The sequence below is a fragment of the Cervus elaphus genome, chromosome 24 (assembly GCF_910594005.1).
Source record: "Cervus elaphus chromosome 24, mCerEla1.1, whole genome shotgun sequence".
Lineage (NCBI taxonomy): Eukaryota > Metazoa > Chordata > Mammalia > Artiodactyla > Cervidae > Cervus > Cervus elaphus.
In genome coordinates, this window is record NC_057838.1 from 66689840 (window position 1) to 66707987 (window position 18148).

Below are 18148 nucleotides of genomic sequence, written 5' to 3' on the forward strand. Positions count from 1 at the left end.
ATAGGATGCGCGCGCACGCACGTGCGCTCTTTTTTTTTTTTTTTGCGCTCTCTCTCTCTCTATATATATGAAAAAACATTTAGAGGGAAATAAAAATTCCACAGGTGTGTTGGAAGATCAATTCAAAAAATTATTCTGGAAAGCAGAACAAAAAAACTAAAGAAACAGGAATGAGGGGGAAAAAACAACCAAACAAGGAGGTCCAACAACTAATAGGAATTCTAGAATAAAATTAAGACAATGGATATGAAGGAATGGTAGAAGAGAATTTCATTACAGAAATGAAAAAATGATTTCCTAGAATTGAACATCGTGTGTGTCCAGAACAGAGTCATGAAGTGCCAGAATAATATATAAAAACCATGGGAATTTCCTGATGGCTCAGTGGTGAGTACACTTCCACTGCAGGGGGCACAGGTTCCATCCCTGGTCAGGGAACACACCCGTAAGATGCATGGTGTGACCGGGCAAAACACAATGATAGCAATAATGACGAAAAAACATACACAAGGCAAAGGCAAATCATCATGAAATTTAAGAATACTGGGAAAAAAGGAAAAAATACTAAGTATTATCAGAGAGATAAAAAAGATTACAACAAAAGGATAGGGAATCTGAAGACTGTTGGACCTTTCTTTCTTTTTTTAATATTTTGGCTGTGCCCCACAGCATGTGGGACCCTAGTTCCCCAACCAGGGGCCAAATCCATGTAGTGTCAAATCTCTGCATTGCAAGGTGATTTTTAACCAGGGGACCACTAAGGAAGTCCCTGTTGGATTTTTTAGTGCAACAGAAGAAACTAGAAGAAATAAAGCCATAACTTAAAAAAACTTCTGAGGGAAAATTACTTCCAGCCTAGAATTTGATGTCTAACCTAAACCCAACCATCAGTTAAAGGGTAGAATTTGCAGATGTACAGAATCTCAAAAAATTTACCTCCTTCACCAAGTACACATTTTAGTACTTATAAGTATACACTGTGAAAGAGGAAAAGTTCAAGAAAACCAAAAATTAGCCAAAGGAGAGGGGAAGAAATTCCCAGGTGACAATGAAACAAAGCTCTGGAGAAGAGCTGTGCAGCTTGTCTAGAAAACAGCCCGTCACGGAAGGAACAGGGCACACAGGTCTCCAGGAAGAATGCCCCCAGGAAAAGTAAGAAACAGAGAGAGCACCCGATGTGTTTGTCTACAACGTAAGGTGTTTCATAGATTTGTAGGAGAGTTTGGGGGTGCATTAGTTACAGGTATGTACAAAATACAAGACCTTCTAGAACCAACACCGAAAGAAGATGCCCTTTCCATCACAGGGGACTGGAATGCAAAGGTAGGAAGGCAGGAGACAGCTGGAGTAACAGCAAGTGTGGCCTTGGAGCACAGAATGGAGCAGGGCAAAGGCTAACAGAGTTCTGCCAAAGAACGCACTGGTCATGGCAAACACCCTCTTCCAGCAAACAAGAGACGACTCTACACATGGACATCACCAGACCGTCAATACTGAAGTCAGATGGATTATATTCTTTGTAGCCAAAGATGAAGAAGCTCTATACAGTCAGCAAAAACAAGACCTGGAGCTGACTATGGCTCAGATTATCAGCTCGTTAATGCAAAATTCAGATTTAAATTGAAGAAAGTAGAGAAAACCACTAGGCCATTCAGGTATGACCTAAATCAAATCATTTTATGATTATACAGTGGAAGTAAGAAATGGATTTAAGGGACTACATCTGACAGACAGAGTGCCTGAAGAACCAAAACTATCCCCAAGAAAAATAAATGCAACAGAGCAAGATGGTTGTCTGAGGAGGGCTTACAAATAGCTGAGAAAAGAAGAGAAGCGAAAGGCAAAAGATAAAGGGAAAGATACACCCATCTGAACGCACAGTTCCAAAGAATAGCAAGGAGAGGTAAGAAAGCCTTTCGCAGTGATCAATGCAAAGAAACAGGAAAACAACAGAATGGGAAAGACCAGGAATCTCTCCAAGAAAATTAGAGATACCAAGGGAACATTTCATGCAAAAATGGGCACAATAAAGGAAAGAAATGGTAAGGAACTAGAAGAAGCAGAAGAGATTAAGAAGAGGTGGCCAAGATTACATGGAAGAACTGTACAAGAAAGGCTTTAATGACCAAGATAACCCAGATAACCCAGACCATGTTGTGGTCACTCACCTAGAGTCAGACATCCTGGATGTGAAGTCAAGTGGGCCTTAGGACGCATTATAACAAAGCTAGTGAAGGTGATGAAATTCCAGCTGAGCTATTTCAAATCCTAAAAGGTGATGCTCGTAAAGTGCTACACTCAATATGCCAGCAAATTTGGAAAACTCAGAAGTGGCCACAGGACTGGAAAAGGTCAGTTATCATTCCAATCCCAAAGAAAGGCAATGTCAAAGAATGCTCAAACTATCACAAAATTGTATTCATTTCACACAATAGCAAAGTAATGCTCAAAATTCTCCAAGTGAGGCTTCAACAGTACCTGAACCAAGAACTCCCAGATGTCCAAGCTGCATTTAGAAAAGGCAGAAGAACCAGAGATCAAATTGTCAACATCTGTTGGAGCACAGAAAAAGCAAGAGTTCCAGAAAAACATCTACTTCTGCTCCATTGACTACACTAAAGCCTCTGTATGGATCACAACAAACTGTGGAAAATTCTTAAACATGGAAATACCAGACCACCTTACCTGCTTCCTGAGAAATCTGTATGCAGGTCAAGAAGCAACAGTTAGAACCAGACATGGACCAATGGATTGGTTCAAAACTGGGAAAGGAGTACATCAAGGCTGTATATTGTCACCCTGCTTATTTAACTTATATGCAGAATACATCATGCGAATTGCCGGGCTGGATTAATCATAGCTGGAATCAAGATTTCGGGGAGAAATATTACTAACCTCAGATATGCAGATGACACCACCCTTATGGCAGAAAGCAAAAAGGAACTAAAGAGTCTTTTGATGAAAGTCAAAGAGGAGAGTGAAAAAAGCTGGGTTAAAATTCAACATTCAAAGCACTAACATCATGGCATCCCATCTCATCACTTTCTGGTAAATAGGGAAACAATGGAAACAGTGACAGATTTTTATTTTCTTGGGCTCCAAAATCACTGCAGATGGTGACGGTAGCCATGAGATTAAAAGACGCTTGCTCCTTGGAAGAAAAGCTTTGACAAAACCTAGACAGCATATTAAAAAGCAGAGACGTTACTTTGCCAACAAAGGTTCATCTAGTCAAAGCTATGACTTTTTCAGTAGTCATGTAGAGATGTGAGAGTTTGACCATAAAGAAGGCTGAGCACCAAAGAACTGATGCTTTTGAGCTGTGGTGCTGGCAAAGACTCTTGAGAGTCCCTTGGACTACAAGGAGATCAAACTAGTCCATCCTAAAGGAAATTAGTCCTGAATATTCATTGGAAGGACTGATGCTGAAGCTAGAGCTTTAATACTTTCATCATGTGATGCGAAGAGCCGGCTCATTGGAATAGACTCTGATGCTGGGAAAGAGTGAGGGCAGGAGGAGAAAGGGGTCAGCAGAGGATGAGATGGTTGGATGGCATCACTGACTCAATGCATGTGAGTTTGAGTACACTCAAGGAAACTCACAGTGAAGGGCAGGGAAGCCTGGAGTGCTGCGGTCCATGGAGTTGCAAAGAGTCAGACATGACTTAGCGACTGAACAACAACAACGCAGAAACCAAGGAAGTCGGAAAAAATGGGCTGATTAACTCCAAGAAAAACAAAGTTGTACTGGAAACTAAATTTCACAGTAGTGTATCTCAGCAATGAAGAAAGCCAGTTGTCCTAATAAATATTGACTATTAATTTAAAGTTATATAATAATTATGCATACATGCATGCTCAGTCACTTCAGTTGTGTCCAACTCTTTTCAATTCCATGGACTAGACCTGTCTAGGATCCTCTGTCCATGGGACTCTGCAGGGAAGAGTGCTGGAGTGGGCTGCCATGCCCTCCTCCAGGGGATCTTCCTGATCCAGGGCTCGAACTTGGGTCTCCTGTATTGCAGGAGGATGGATTCATTTTCCCAGGTGAACCATCTGGGAAGCCCATGTAATAACTATGTATGGAGCATAGGTGAGTGGTGGTGGGGAGAGACAGGGAGAAAAAGAGAGCATGAAAGAGTGTGTGTGTGTGGGTGGAATGCATGAGAGTAAAAAATCCTCATGTTCCATAAAACAGTAACAAAAAAAAAGTACAAAACTTTTTAAAAAATCAAGAAGCAACAGTCAAATCATGTTACTTGTAAATACGGAAGAAAACCCCAGGAGAATCAGGGAAGGGGGTGAAAGCAGTCGCTCTGGGAGTAGCGCAGACAAGCAGGGAGGCGTGCAGCACAGACGCTGCCTTTTGTTCAAAACCTTGGGGCATCAGCTGGTTTCTAAAGTGTGCAGGCATCACTTTGAGAAAAGTAAAAATTAAAAACAAAAAACCTCAATCTAAAGGAAACACGGCAAAAGCTGTTAAACTGAGTGGTGGGTTTTCTGGGCATTCATGGTATTCTCCAATGCTACATTTAAAATAATTCCTATTTTTTAAAGTCTCCTTTCACGCTGCTGGGCATACACACTGAGGAAACCAGATCTGAAAGAGACACGTGTACCCCAGTGTTCATCGCAGCACTGTTTATAACAGCCAGGACATGGAAGCAACCTAGATGTCCATCGGCAGATGAATGGATAAGAAAGCTGTGGTACATATACACAATGGAATATTACTCAGCCATTAAAAAGAATACATTTCAATCAGTTCTAATGAGGTGGATGAAACTGGAGCCCATTATACAGACTGAAGTAAGCCAGAAAGAAAAACACCAATACAGTATACTAACGCATATATATGGAATTAAGAAAGATGGTAACGATAACCCTGAATGCGAGACAGCAAGATAGACAGATGTATTGAACAGTCTTTTGGACTCTGGGGGAGAGGGTGAGGGTGGGATGATCTGGGAGAATGGCATTGAAACATGTAAATTATCATATGTGAAACGAATCGCCAGTCCAGGTTTGATGCATGAGGCAGGGTGCTCGGGGCTGGTGCACTGGGATGACCCAGAGGGACGGGATGGGGAGGGAGGTGGGAGGGGAGTTCAGGATGGGGAACACATGTACACCCATGGTGGATTCAAGTCAATGTATGGCAAAACCAATACAATGTTGTAAAGTAAAATAAATTAATTAACAAAAAGATACACAGTTGGTCAAATGGCACATTAAAAAAATAAAGTTTCCTTTCAGTTCTAGAAATACCATTAATTTATTATTCAACATGGTATTAATTGCCCATATTATCTGGAAAAGAGCATTAAAAAAGTAGAATGGGGTTATCTTAAAGATAAAAAGCCATGAATCTTATAGTTTAAAAAGTCTTAAATCCAAGTTACATTTCTCAAAGGAGGGGCTCTTTTTTATTTTCAAAAAACTTAGTATTTTTTTGAAAAGTGCCTTGAAAGAAAGTTTTGTCTGCTATGTCAAAAGTGCCAAGACACAATACATTTAACAAGTGGGGGAAAAACAAGCTTCAGAATAACATATATGAATACATTTAAGTAAAATAAAACCAAATGAAAAAGACCAAACTGCTTCATACATGTGTATACATGTACAAATACACATAGAAGTACATGCAATGAGATCTGGAAGCAAACACACCAACCTGTTAATAAGACTACCTCTAGGAGGCAGATGGGTTTGGAGGCAAAAAGAAGGTAATTTCAGAGTTTGCTTTCATTTGTGTTTGATTAATAATTAATATACATAGCAAGAAGTTCAAATGGCACAAAAGACACACATGGTGAAGACCGGTCCCCACCCCCGGCCTCATGTCAGCCCCAGTCCCCTTCTCCAGAGGCAGCCTCCTGTCACCAGTTTCTTATGTTACCTTTTAGCCTTATTTCAAATACACAGAGAACATGTTTACACACAAAACACACTTTCTATGAATACATCACTTCACTGGTCATACTGCTCACCCTACTTTCCCCCTAAACGGGCTCCTGCCTCAGAACGGACCATCCTGTCCCTCCGACCGCTCACCTCCAGGCTGCCCTGCTGGGCCTTATACACCACCTGGGGGCTCTCCTGCAGAATGCTGCCGTACAGCTCCCGGAAGTGGGCCATGTTGGGCTTCACGATATTCAACACTTTTGCCTTATCCTCTCCAACCACCATCCGAAAGTCACCTGGTTAAAACAAATACAAAACCAGTTTTGCACTGCGACTTCAGACTCTGCCCTGTGGACTGCAGGCCTCCAAATGACCTGTGAACCAAAGCCCCCCAGCTGACACCGCACCAGCTTAACCTGGCAGGATCTCGCACTCGAAACACTGGCTTTTTCACCTTCAGGACATGAACATAGCATCCAGGAATGCAGGCACTTGCTTGGGGGAAAATAGAGCCTCTCAAATCACAAAGCCCGTCAGCCAGTTAAAATATACTGAAGTATAGAAGGAAGTCACCCTGAGAGTTAATATGCACTTGTTTTTCCAACGCAGAAGCTTCTCTATTATAAACTTTCATCTTGTTAACAAAACTCCGCCTGTGACCAATCAGAGACGGGAGTCGTGTGTATCTCGTCCTTGGTGCTGCTCACTCAGCTTGGCCCTGCCTGCTGCGTTTGTACGAGGGCTTTTGAGGTGCTCTGTGAATATAAATAACCTTATTATACTTGATAAGGCAAAGTTTACATTTAGGATAAACTGTAAAGCTGATATAACTTTAAAAAGTTGCAAGTGGTAAACTGCCGATCTAGAGAAGCTAGAGGCAGCAAGGGCTCCTCCTGGGGACAGAGGCGCTGATGGCCGCCCTCCTGAGGAGCTCACTCCGCCCACGACTACTCCGCTGCTGGCCAGGGCATCTTGGCGTCGTCTGTCCAGCCCGTCAGCACCAGCCTGCTATCCAGTGGTCCGGAACCGCCGCAGGCCCTGCAGTCAGTCATCCGTGGACAAGCCTGACCATTGGGAGGCCAGCAGCCACCGCACAGGCAGCTGCGCATGCCCAGAAGCCAGTCCCGCTTATGCGCATGCCCACAGCCAGCCACGCCTACGCGCATGCCCAGAAGCGAGCACCACCCCAACAGAAGGGCCCACGTCGCCCATACAGGGGACCCCCCTGGAGCAGGGAGTTCTGGTGAGCGAAGGGGCGTGCCGCTGGGCCCACAGGGCAGCTCCGACATTAGGCCATAATTGTTGGAAAAATTAACAGATACCCAACAGTAAGTATGTACCTCAGTGAGGAATAAAATACACTGGATTTTTAAGCTTCAAAGCACCAACACGCACTGCAATTCAGTAGAAAGCGTGTGGGGACTACAAGCTTTGGAAAAGATTCACAGGCAGCCCCTGGAACCTGACCTCTGTGAGATGAGGTGGGGACTGGTTAGGGCAGCGAGCTCGAGTGAGTCCTGTCCTGACAAGCTGCTCAAACACAGACGACAGCGTTTTCTCACTGTTTGTTTCCACAATCACACACGAGGATGACTGCTAGTGAGAGGGTGGAGAAACTGGTTCTCTCACGTAATGCTCTTGACTTTGTACACTGCTGCAGGCCTTCTGGAAGCTGTGACTGACGAAGCCTCATCTCTGGAGAGTGAGCCCCAAGCCCCAAACCCAAACCGAGGCCAGGAGGTGAGCTCACTGAGGGTCTGGGTCATCGTCCTACCTCGTCTGTCCACACGGCCGTCCCCTCAGGTGGGCACTGCCCCCTCCCCATATGGCAGGAAGGGGACAGGGACACGGGGACGACGGAACCAGCCTGAGGTTTCCCAGGAAGCCAGTGAACACCCTCCACACACACACGACTGTTCACTGAAGCATGATTTACAACACCGAAATCGTGGCAGCAACCAAATGTCCCTCAGCAGGGAAGCAGTGCACCCACACCAACCACGGACCACGGACCACCCACACCAACCACGGACCACCCACACCAACCACAAACCAGGGTGTGCCGACACTGACCATGGAGTACCCACACCAACCACGGAGCACCCACACCGAACACAGACCACCCACACCAACCACAGACCGGGGGCACACCCACACTGACCATGGATCAGGGCTCACCCACTAAGCATTACAGGAACCACACACCAAGATGGAAAATGACCACGGAATAATGTGCAGCTGAGAAGCCAGGACACAAAAGTACCAGAAGGAAACAACTTTGTAAAAAAAAAAAACAGAGAGACAAAAGACTGTTTTTAAATGGCTATGTTTGCTCTAATAAGAGACACATTTACTGCGGGCTCTTTAAAGGCATGTGCTCCGCATCTGCTGTCTCGTTTAAGGCTGCCAAGCCTCACGATGAAGGTGCAGATTATCCTCAGTCTCACGGACGAGGACAAGGAGTGACAACCTGCCCAGGGCCCGGCCACCTCTCAGATCAGGGCAGTGACATTTCAGGTGCTAACTTCACTTCACTCTGCAATTCTCCCCTGTAATTTCCCCCCTCTCCCTCACTTCTGTAACGCTGGCTCACTACCTCTAGCGTTCTGAAGTAAGTTCATGGATGCACAGACATGCTGTCCCAGCAAATGTGAATGGAGAGGCAGCTGGGTTGACTTTCAATTGTGTATATACCCTCATGCTTTCATTCAGAGCCTATAAATGTTTTCTGTTTCTCCCTGAAGGGATGAAATGTCATCAAACTCTGAGTCTCACACAGCTGGCTCAGAACTGAAGGATCATTCTGCACCACTGTCGAGTTCTAAATGTTTATGCCACCTCCTCACCTCCTGTCCGTTTAACAAACAAAAGCTCTTACATTTTAGACAGTAACTTTCTGAGAGGGAGTATATTTTACCAAAATTTAAAGGCAAATGATCCAAACCCTCCCCAAACAACAACTGCCGGCCACGATGGAAGGAGCTGGGAAACATTAAGGAATTTCTGGGGACAGGGACCAAGGCGTGTTCGTCCCTGTGACCCCAGCTCTTCGCCCGCTGCCTGGCACATGAAGGCAGATCCATAAATGTCTGCTGAACTGGATTTCTCCAACTGCTGTGCAGCAGAACCAGCTCAGCCACAGGGAACAGAAAGCAAATGGGCTTATCACCTGCTGCTTCAGAACAAAGTGAATAAAATTGTGGGCACAGCATGAACCAGCATCTGATCCTAAGAATCAATTTTTCTTACCTCCGCAGATGCACTTGCAACAAAACACAGAGATTGAGAAAAACCGATTGCTGACTCATATTTTGTGGGAGTTTAACTCTTAAAAGCCCAAGCCAGAGAACAGCCTGTCTAATGCAATGGCTAGACAAAAGGGTAATCTCTCCTTGACCTGGAATAAAACAAACTCAGAGGCTCTGTCTGGAGCTGGCCTGCTCTATGATTCCAGCACGTCCCCAGCGGTCAGGGCCCTTATTACGAACATAGGGGTGTGAGTGGAAAGGCCCTGGCTCTCCGGTCTGGCCATATCCCTGGGTGGCTGGGGGGTGAGTTACTTAACCTTTCTAAGCTAATCAGTTTCCTTCTCTGCAAAATGATTGTAACAGTCACGCTAACCTCCCAAGACTGCCTTTAGGCTTCCGTGATTAAGGTTTTAGAGCATGCTCTGTCCACAGTGAGGGAGACATCACTGCTGTCATGATGCGTGAATGGGAGGGGCAGGGCAGAGGGTGCAGGAAGCCCTGGGTCTCTATGACACTGGCGGGCTAACTTTCCCTCCTAGACTAACTGCCATACTCCTGTCATCTCAGTTCAATAAATACCTGGGTGGCTTCTAAGTGCCAGGAGCTGTGTTGGAATCAGGGCATACAAAGATACAGACTCTGCCTCAAGCAGCAAGGGACATGAAAACAGGGCATTTCAGAGCAGGTTACTGCCCGGGACTCCTGATGTGGAAGTGGTCAGGAATAGCAGCTCAAACTGGAAGTTGATATGTGCAATGTAATATTCATTTTAAACAGGTTTTCCTTTTTTTTTTTGACATGTAATTCACATACCATATAATTCTTATGTAAAGCACATAATTCTATCTTTTTTAAGTGTATTTACAGGGTTATGCAACCATCTAACTTTAGACCATTTCAGCCTCCCTAAAAGAAACCCTCTACCATCAGCAGTCACTTTCCTTCCCTGTTTCCACCCTCAGCCCCACACAAAGACTAATCCACTTTCTCTCTATATATAGATTTTCCTACCCTGAACACTTATGAGTGTAACTGCACAATACAGGGTCTCTTTTGATTAGCATGTTTTCAGAGTTCATCATGTTGGAGCACCTATCAGTCTTATTCCTGTTTATGGCTAAATAATATTCCACTGGGTGGATGTACCACATTTTATATACCCATCTCTCAGTTGATGGGCATTTGGGTCGCTCTTACTTTGGGGCCTTTCTTTTTTTTTTAAATGAATAACCTTGCCCTGAACATTTGCATATGAGTTTTTGTGTGGATATATATTTTCATTTCTCTTGAGTAGATACCCAGGAGTAGAACTGTTGGGTCACATAGTTGCTTTAAGTTTAATATTCTGAGGAACCGCCAGACTGTTTTTTCCAAAGTGGCTGTATTATTTACATTCCTTCAGCAACATATGCAGGTCAGTTTCTCCACAGCCTCAGCAACACCTGTTCTCGTCTGTATTCTGATCATAGGCTTTGGGTGTGAACTGGGGTCTCATGACGAATGCTGCTGAGCACCTTTTCGTGTGCTTATCTGCTATTTGTATGTAAAGTGGGCTTCCCTGGTAGCTCAGATGGTAAAGAATCTGCCTGCAATGCAGGAGACCCTAGTTCGATTCCTGGGTCAGGAAGATGCACTGGAGAAGGGATGGGCTACCCACTCCAGTATTCTTGGGCTTCCCTTGTGGCTCAGCTGGTAAAGAATCCACCTGCAATGCGGGAGACCTGGGTTCATTTGATCCCTGGGTTGGGATGATCCTCTGGAGAAGAGAAAGGCTACCCACTCCGGTATTCTGGCCTGGAGAATTCCATTGACGGAAGAGTCCATAGGGTCGCAAAGAAATGACGAATTATGCTAAGCACCTTTTCATGTGCTTATTTGTATACTTCCTCTCAAAAAACTGTCTATTCAAATCCTTTGCCCATTTCTATATTGGGTTACTTGTCTTTTTACTGTGTTCTAAAAATTCTTTAAATATTCCAGACACAAGTTCCTTATCAGATAAATGGTTTGCAAGTATTTCTTTTCATTTCATAGGCTGTCTTTTCACTTTCTTAACAGTTTTGTTTGCAGCATAGAAGTTTTACTTTTTATGTAGTCCCATCTATTTCTTCTTTTGTTGCTTTTGCTTTGTATTTAAGAAAACACTGCATAACTCAAACTGACTCTTCTAAAAGTCTTATGGTTTTAGCTCTTACATCCATGATCTGTGTGTGTGCTCAGTCACTCAGTTGTGTCTGACTCTTTGCAGCCCCAGAGGCTATAGCCTACTAGGCTCCTCTGCCCATGGAATTATCCAGGCAAGAGTACTGGAGTGTGGTGCCATCTCCTGCTCCAGGGGACCTTCCTGACCCAGGATCAAACCCGTGTCTCTTGCATCTCCTGCACTGGCAGGCAGATTCTTTACCACTAGTGACTCCTGGAAAGACCCATCCATGATCTATTTTGAGTTAATTTTGTGTAGGGTGTGTTAGGGGTCCAACTTCATTCTTCTGCATGTGGAAAAATAATTATTATTTCAACAGAGATGACTAAGGCAGTATTTCTAGGAGGGAGCCTAACAGACCATTCAAAATACATCCTCAAAAATATCTCCGTGGCTGCAGAAACTATACCATCACTGCACTAACTCACACATGGAAGAGAATGAGGTAAGAACAAATAGCTGATGCACTGGTGATATACATTTGAATCATATATAAATTATTCTCTCGCACACTTTAGAGAACACAAAATGGAGAGGTGTAGGAAGCATCAGGTTTACGATACTGATTCAGGAAGGAACCAATACCACCACCACCAACCATCCATCCATCCATCCATCCATCCATCCGTCCGTCCCCTAAGTATTTATTGAGCACCTGGTGTGTGTCAGGCACCACCGTAATCACTGAAGGAAGGAACAAAGCAAGAAAACACTCCTGCCTTCCGCGTCCTAGCGGTGGGACAGAGACCAGAGACGAGAAACCCGACAGATACACTGTCCCTCAGAAGGTGGAGAGTGCAAAGAAGGAAACACAAGCAGAGGAAGATGGCCAGGAATGGGGAGGAGACCCACGGGGCCCTACAGTCCCTCCCCTAGTCCCCGGGTGAGCTCTGCAGGACAGGGAGGGGAGGAGCGAGCATCCTGGACCAGAGCGCCCGCGTGCATCCGCACTCCGGACCGGAAGCCACAGGGACGAGCTCCCTCCTGCTCTGGGCTTCGGGAGCTTCACACATGTTACAGTATGGAGCAGCAGGACAGCGAGCCCATGAGTTCCCAGGATTAAATGAGTTAATCCACGTAAAGCACTTACAACACTCCCAGACACACGGTAAGTAACCTGGAGACGTTAGACATGGTTGGTGACTGAAACCCTCTCAGGAGTGCGGCATGCTCAGAAATCAGCTAGTGACCGAGTAAAGCAGCGTTCCAAGCGAGGCTTCAGCAAGAGCGCAAGCGGGCCAAGCCTGCGGAAATCTGTTTCCAAATGACTGCGAGAGTCAAGGCCAACACCCACGTCACCCAGGGACACTGCTGGCGCGGGCACAGAGGTGTGACTGTCATGGGAGAAATCGCAGGAGCTCTCAGCCCAGAGGAAACGTCTCTACTGGCTTTTACCAGGATCCAGAAATGGGGATGTTCACTCGCGCTGGAGAGGGCTGGCGCTCACTCCTGATTTTTTTCTCTAAGAATCACTCAGCTGGCGCTTCCTCACTGTTTGTCTTGTTCCTAGAAGTAGCTGAGCCTGCGATCAGACAATCTGGCATCAAAAAGAAACCCATTCTCTCTCTCGCACATGTCAGCGGTTGAAGGTGTTTTTCGTTCCTCAAGGACTGTGAAGGGCCAAGTGACTCTACCTGACTTAAGTCCTCTGCTAACTCTGACAGGCATCATTTGTCAACATGCACCAGTTTAGTGGTTAGTATATCAGACGACATAATCCCAGTTTGGCGAACGTGTCCAAGGAAGCCAGTGCCCCCTTTGCCCTCTTCCCTACCAAACAGATTTGGCGGAAGTGAACCATAGTCACGTCGTTAGTAAAACAATGGCAGATGAAGGCGGCCTGAGTGCCCGCCAATCACTGAATCACTGGGCGGATCAGGGTGTCTCAGCCTGAGGAAAACCTCTGCAGCCAGAATGATACACGGTAACAGTGATAAATAATGATAGGAGTCATTTTCTGAGCACCAACCATCAGTGAGCTATGATACTGGGGGCTTTTATACATATTATCTCATGGAAAATCTTTTTAGGAAATAGTTATTTCCACTTTACAAAGGAGAAAACAGGCTCAGAAAGGTTCCAGCACCTCCATGAGGCTGGTGTTCAAACTCAGGTCTGACTGCGCTGTGTTGTGTGTGTATGTGTTAGTCAGTCATGTCCAACTCTTTGTGACCCCAAGGACTGTAGCCTGACAGGCTCCTCTGTCCATGGAATTCTCCAGGCAAGAATACTAGAGTAGATTGCCATTTCCTCCTCCAGGGGATCTTCCCGACCCCAGGATCAAACCCAGGTTTCCCACATTGCAGGCAGATTCTTTACTGTCTGAGCCACCAGGGAAGCCCTCTGTTAATACAAGCCAACATGGATCTAGAATAGTGCAGGCTAACATTTACTGAGCATTTATGATGTGCCAGGCACATACGATTTAACCTAAATGTATGATTTAATTTCATCTGTATAAAAACCTCCTTTAGAGAGAAAGAAACTGAGTCACAAGGAGATAAGAAACTTGCCCAAAGACAGAAAGCTAATTAAGGTTAGAGCTAAGAGGTGAACCCAGGAGTCTGACTGCAGAGCCCCAGCTTGTAAACACTTTAGTAATGCTGCCTTCCATGAAGTAATATGATTAAAAAAGCAAAGTACTAAATAGAATGGGCTTCCTGGGTGGCTCAGTGGTGAAGAATCCACCTGCCAATGCAGGAGTTGTGGGTTTGACCCCCGGGTCAGGAAGATCTCCTGGAGAAGGAAATGGAACCCACTCCAGTATCCTTGCCTGGGAAATCCCATGGACAGAGGAGCCTGGTGGGCCACAGTCCACGGGATCGCAGAAGAGCTGGACACGACTTAGCGACTAAACAGAACAAGCAGCCGTTTCCACGTGAGGCTGTCCACGGTCCTGAGGCCCTGCTTGAGCCCTCATCGTGGTTCAGACTGGCTGTGCTCTGTCCATCCACCCACACGCATGCTGAGGGGCCTGCCACGCGCCACGGGGGGTTCTGGAGGCGACCCAACACAGGCCGGGTCCCAACCGTCCCCTCCCTGCAGGGCCTCTCTGCCTGGTCAGCTCTCCGGTTCTCTTCACGGGTGCTCAGACGCTGGTGCTCAGCTCCCACCCCGGGGGAGGCCGTCTCTGGCTGCACTAAAGTGACGCCTGCCCCCCACCCCGTTCTGTGCTGCCACGTGTCTGCTGGCTGACTTTCCAACCGCAGAGAGAGCCCCACGAGGGCCGCGGCCGTGCCCGCCTCATCCCCAGAGCTTAGATGGCGTCCAGCAGAGGAAACCCTCGTGACCATGTGCTAAGAGAAAAAACATTCTCATTCTCAGTCTTTCTCCCTCCTGCACACTGCTGGCAAAATTATCTTTCCACAACCACAAATCCTGGACCAACCTGCAATGCCTGAAAACTTCTGTGGCTCTTAGCTGTCAAATTCCCATCTGCTCACTTTGTCTTCAACACCCTGCCCAATCCAGGTCTAACCTCTTCCCTGAAACACCAGAGAGGCAGTGAATTTCAGTGGTTAAGAATGAGGGCTAACATGGAACTCCGCTCAATGTTATGGGACAGCCTGGATGTGTGGGGAGTCTGGGGGAGGATGGATACATGCATATGGCTGAGTTGCTCTGCTGTGTACCTGAAACTATTGCAACATGTTAATCAGCCCTGCACTGACACAAAACAAAAAATTTAAAAAAGAGTGTGGGCTAAGACTCCAGCTCTACCACCTACTAATCTACCAGACAACTGGCCTGAGACAGATCTGGGCCTTGGTGTTCTCATCTGTTAAATGGTGTGATAATTTAGCACCCTATCAAAGGGCTGTGTGTGAGGATGAAACGAGTTATTGGATCAAAAGTCCCGAGAGTCATTCCTGACATACGACAAAGAATGCGACCTTCTCCTGCCACCAGCATGGACCTCCATCACAGCTGTCTGCTCCTCCCTCCCCGAACGGGACGTGCACTTACACACGCCTACCTTTTCCACACGGGCTGCTCTTAAGTCTGCCACTGACTCACTGTGACTGCGTGTTTATGAATGTGAAGCTCCTCAGAGCAGACACTGCATCCTTAATTCATTATAAGGTATGGGATGGTGATTCACTTGATAAATGTTAAACCAGGGATCATTACCTAAAACGAGTCATTTTATAGTCTGTACTTTCACGAGAATGTGGAAGGTGGCCCTTTAAAGTCCATTCCGTTTCCTTTCCTGTTTACTTAAATGCTGAGCTCTAAGAATAACTGAAGGATTAGAAGGCTTTCTCCTCCCCAGTTCTGTAGGCTCCCATCTTCCACCCACTCCTTTCTCACCATCACTTATGACAATAATACCATAAATACTGACCCTGGGGCAGTTAAAGTGATCCTCAAATACTACACAGAATACAGGGATTATTATTATTATTATTGCTAGTAATACTGATGGATCTTGCCTCCATCAGCAATTACTGGCAAGAACTTGTCCAATGACACGGATACCACTGTTTTCTCCACGTCCCCCAGACTCCGCCAGGGAGAAGCGGGACTTCGCAGGTTAGGGAAGACATATCAACTCTCTCAACTGAAAATAGGTGTAAAATAGATGTCCAAGTTGTAAATAAAAATGAGGTTGGTGGGTAATTTGAAATCTGGAATATTCTAAGGGCTTGGGAGGTTTGGGTGGTTTCCAGAAGGGATTAGAATCTGATCAATTCAAGGATACTGGGTTCTCAGAAGCCTATGAAAGGCAGGTAGAAAAGCTGGTCTTTCAACACATCACCTGGGGCAAGTCTCACATCTACAGAAGACACCTGCCTGCAGGGTCTAGATCCTTCCCATCCGCACCATCCCAGTCTAGTTCCATCATATCACGGGCTAGTTAACCATTAATTACACTGTGTCCTGGCTTACCAACAACCATCATATATTATGCTGTTTCAATGGGAAAATATATTCCCAATCTAAACAACTGACTTACAGAAGACTTTGGAAAAGGTCTTATTCACAAGATAGGGGTCACACAGAGTGGGAATCAGCCCCCTCTGGGGAGGATTTGTAAAGCACTGTGTCCTAAGTGTTGCAGGAAAAAGAAGCCAACCTCTTTGAAATGAGTAACGTAGGCTACTTGGCCAAAGTCACAGACCCTAGGCTGATTAAGCAATGACAAATATAACTGCAAGAAAACAGGACGAGGCGAGATGAGGTATGGGAGTGACCAGAGGCCGAGGGGCTGGGGTCAGACACAGCAAGCTGTGAGACCAGGCTCCGGGGAGCAACCCACTCGTCGGTCATTTCTTCCCCAGCAGCCCCAGGCCGGCTTGTAGACACCGTTCCCTGCCTCAGAGGGCCTTCCTGAACCACCCCCTGAGAAACAGCCCACCCTCAACCTGAAGCATTTTCTTCTCCTCACGGCACCCACCACTGTCTGAAACCGCCCACTGCTGCTTCACTGTCTGTCTCTCCCTGAAAGAACATGACCTCCACGAGGAGTTTCATTTGTATCTCGCTTGTGAGCGGGTGCCCGGCCTAGTGCAGTGTGTGGCCTAGGGAGACACAGGACACACACACGTTTGCTGAACGGACAGGGCTGCACTAAGAGGATTCTGTGACGGAATAAAGGAGTAATGCTCCATCCACCTACCCACGCATCCACCCACCTACCTACTCACTGACCTACTGATTATGGAACAGCATCGCTATACAGCAGCTCCTAAGGAACATTCTAAAAGAAGCGGAACAGAGGATGATACTGCTGTGAGTCAGCAAGTGTTTACTGAACAACAGGAGAAACCAGGAGCATGTGACATGGTCCTTTCAGGAGGCGGAACAAAAATCAGCTCAAGATAGAGAGCAGCTTGAATGCTTACTTAAAGTCTGTAAGTAAATGTCTTCAGTCAATGTTTGGAATTTACAAACTCCTAGTGTCATGAAATTAAAAGAGTCTGCTCCTTGGAACGAAAGCTATGATGAACCTAGACAGCACATTAAAAAGCAGAGACATCATTTTGCAAACGAAGGTCTGTATAGTCAAAGCTGTGGTTTTTCCAGTAGTCATGTATGGATGTGAGAGTTGGACCATAAAGAAACCTGAGCACTTAAGAATTGATGCTTTCGAACTGTGGTGTTGGAGAAGACTCTTGAGAGTCCCTTGGACTGCAACGAGATCAAACCAGTCAATCCTAAAGGAAATCAGTCCTGAATATTCACTGGATGGACTGATGCTAAAGCTGAAATTCCAATACTTTGGCCACTTGATGAGAAGAGCTGACTTACTGGAAAAGACCCTGATGCTGGGAAAGACTGAAGGCAGAAGGGGGCAACAAAAGGATGAGATGGTTGGATGGCATCACCGACTCAATGGACATGAGTCTGAGCAAGCTCCGGGAGATGGGGAAGGACAGAGGAGCCTGGCGTGCTGCAGTCCCTGGGGCCACAGAGTCGGACACGACCGAGCAACTGAACAGCAACAGCAACCTGGCGTCCGCCTGACACTAAGCGGACGCTGACGCCGCGGTCAGAGCAGAGGACGCTCTGCATCTTCTCCCACAAAGTCAACCAGAGGTTCAGGTCCACCTTTCCTCACAGGGGAGCGGGGTGGGGGAGGTACCCAGACAGAGGCCCCGTCCCCACACGCGCCTCCTGGATGCAGCCCCACCATGCTGGCCCCTTGGCCTTTGCTGACAGGCAGGGAGGCTGCCGTGAGATGCTGGAAGCAACCAAGACCGAGGCGACTTCACCTGCCTTCTCACCCATGCTGCCATGGCAGCTGGGCTCACAGCACACACATTGTGGGAACAAGACTGAAGAGCGAGAT

The 18148-nt window shown here is 46.3% G+C and overlaps 1 protein-coding gene across 4 annotated transcripts in view; it reads right to left on the reverse strand.

Moving 5' to 3' along the window:
• The window catches only part of TAMM41 (TAM41 mitochondrial translocator assembly and maintenance homolog), a 53377-nt gene that overhangs the window by 13258 nt on the left and 21971 nt on the right, over positions 1-18148 (reverse strand). For all 4 annotated transcript variants that reach the window (XM_043886396.1, XM_043886395.1, XM_043886394.1 and 1 more), the window contains one exon: positions 6055-6200. In XM_043886396.1, the coding sequence (XP_043742331.1) occupies positions 6055-6200 (146 nt within the window). The remainder of the gene's footprint in view (positions 1-6054; positions 6201-18148) is intronic.